Here is a 2,592-nt window from a genome sequence, read left to right on the forward strand (position 1 = left end):
ACAAACAGCAAGAACAATGACAACAAATATCATGGAGCTGAAGTCATGAAGGATAACAAGATTTCTTTTAACTAACTCAGAAGGGTAGTTGAACTCCTATGATTATGAAATGTCTATGGTTTGAGTTCACCTACAAGGTTAGAGATAGAGGACTAGATCCCTTGCTGTCCACCTATATCCCTCAAGGATAGCAGATTTCCATGAGGCAGTGGTTAGTAGAACTAGATTTCCAAATTTAACTCATTTCAGGTCAGCTGAATTTCTGAACCAAATTCAGAGACTAAGAACCATTACATAGGCAGTTGCAAGACAAAATATATTAATTGTAAATAAGACCAACAAAAGTTATCCAAAATCAATTTCATTGTCTTAAGGTAATGCTCAGAGATGCATATGGTGAGAATAACGGTGGGTTTAATTATTCTTTATTACAACTCTACATAGGAAGTTAATGTTTGACTCTGTGTGCATGTGTCCACCTGCTTTAATTGTATATTTATACCCTGAGGAGAAAAAAAGTTGGATGAAATGATAAAGGGATTTATTTATTAAAGAAGAAATTCGGAAAGGTAGAATTATAGAGGATCAAGATCACTCCAGGTACATGAAATTATATCTATAGAGGCATGAAGGCTTTCATCCAGAGGTGGAAATGATGAACAATAAAAAGCATAAAATTTGTTAAATGTAGGTGGGGAAATGTGGTGACAGGGAATGTTGGTGGAGGCCCTCATAGATATACTAAATAGCTTGGATTATATACACCAGCCTAAAGGAGCTATCTATGACCCTGAGTCATATGTGTTTCCTCAGAATTAATTAATACTCCTTTTTCATCAAATCTGTTTCTGAAATGAACCAATATCATATCATTTCCTTCTTTTTATTTCTGGGACCTATCTATAACAGATTAACAGAGACAGTAAATTAAGAAAGGGTTAAACAATAGTTATAACAAACAAGATACCTCTTAATTCCAAAGTAAGTCAATTAGAGAGAGACACTAAATTCCTCCAGGCTACTCGATGTTAGTGGTAGTGAGGGCTAAATCAGGCACCACTACTTGGATAATTTTCTTCATCAGAAAAAAAATCATAAATAAAGGGGGGAAAAGGAAAAAAAATGAAGGAAAAACAAAAGAAAATTAAAGGAAAAATAAAGGAAACAATAAAGGAAAATAAAAGAAAAAAGGAAAATAAAGGAAAAATAAAGGAAAATGTAAAAAAAATCTGAAAATAAAGGAAAAATTAAAAGAAAAATAAAGGAAAAGGACTCATTGGGAATAGCAGTGTCTTACGCAGTACTGAGTGATTGGTCAAGAGGACCTAAATTTTGTGTCTCTGTAAGAGCTTCCTCAGGGAATCCTTAACATCCTTATTTTTTAAGCTGTATATAAGGGGATTTAACATTGGAATGACCACTGTGTAAAATACAGACACCACTTTGTCTTGTTGCATTGAGTAACTAGAGGTGGGACGTAGGTACATGAACAGAATGGTCCCAAAGAAAATGGTGACAGCCATGAGGTGAGAGGCACAAGTGGAAAAGGCTTTGCTCCTGCCCTCAGCAGAGTGCATCCTCAAGATGGTGATGAGAATGAAGAGGTAGGAGATGAGGACCATCAGCACACAACTGATGACATTGAAGCTGGAAAAAACCATGATGACAATCCCATTGATATGAGTGTCAGAACAGGAGAGTTTCAGGAGGGGTGGTGTATCACAGTAGAAATGATTGATCTTATTAGAGGCACAAAAAGACAGCTTGAAAGTCATTCCTGTATGGACAGCTGCATTCCCAAAACCAGCCAGGAATGTGGTGGCTACCAGCATGAAGCAAACCTTTTCGGACATGATGACTGAATATAAAAGTGGATAGCAAATGGCCACATAACGATCATATGCCATCGCAGCCAAGAGGAAACACTCAGTACCTAAAAATGAGCCAAAGAAGTAAAACTGGGCAGCACAGCCATTTCTAGAAATGGCCTTGTTCTCAGCCAAGAGGTTCACCAACATCTTGGGAGTGACAGCGGAGGAATAGCAGGCATCTACAAAGGAAAGACTGCTGAGAAAGAAGTACATTGGAGTGTGGAGTTTAGCATCTATGGTGATCAGTATCATCATGCCCAGATTTCCCATCATGGTGGCTAAATAGATGAAGAAGAATACCACAAAGAGGATAAGTTTGAGCTCAGGGTCATCGGAGAGTCCTAACAGAACAAACTCTTTTGCTTCTGTCTGATTTTCCACTTCACTTCTATCCATTCATGCTAGAACAAAAGAGGAAGCAAGCCAATGATTATAATAGCTAGCATTATATAGCACATAAAAATTTACAAAGCGCTTAACATACGTATTTTTTAAAACTTTACTTACAATACAAAGAGTTTTCTGTAATAAACATATATTGACTGACATGTTATCTCATTTGGTCCTTTCAATAATCCTGGTAAGTGAGTACAAGCTTTATCTCCATCATAGAGACAAGGAAATTTAGGCTGAAAGAGATGGGTGACTTACCCAGGGTTACACAACCAGAATATTCAGAGGAAATATTTGAACTCAGGTCTTCCAGAAGACAAGTCCAGCA

At 37.0% G+C, this 2,592-nt stretch overlaps 1 protein-coding gene across 1 annotated transcript; it reads right to left on the bottom strand.

Annotated features, from left to right (window-relative positions):
• Positions 1 to 1,325: 1,325 nt before the first annotated feature.
• LOC138163626 (olfactory receptor 5AP2-like) lies at positions 1,326 to 2,267 on the bottom strand. The gene has a single exon (XM_069091064.1). The coding sequence runs from the start codon at positions 2,265 to 2,267 to the stop codon at positions 1,326 to 1,328; it is 942 nt and encodes a 313-aa protein (XP_068947165.1).
• Positions 2,268 to 2,592: the final 325 nt, after the last annotated feature.

This window comes from Petaurus breviceps, unplaced genomic scaffold, assembly GCF_028583685.1.
Source record: "Petaurus breviceps papuanus isolate PSGF00001 unplaced genomic scaffold, PetGlider_PUasm1.0 188, whole genome shotgun sequence".
NCBI classification, from domain to species: Eukaryota; Metazoa; Chordata; class Mammalia; order Diprotodontia; family Petauridae; genus Petaurus; species Petaurus breviceps.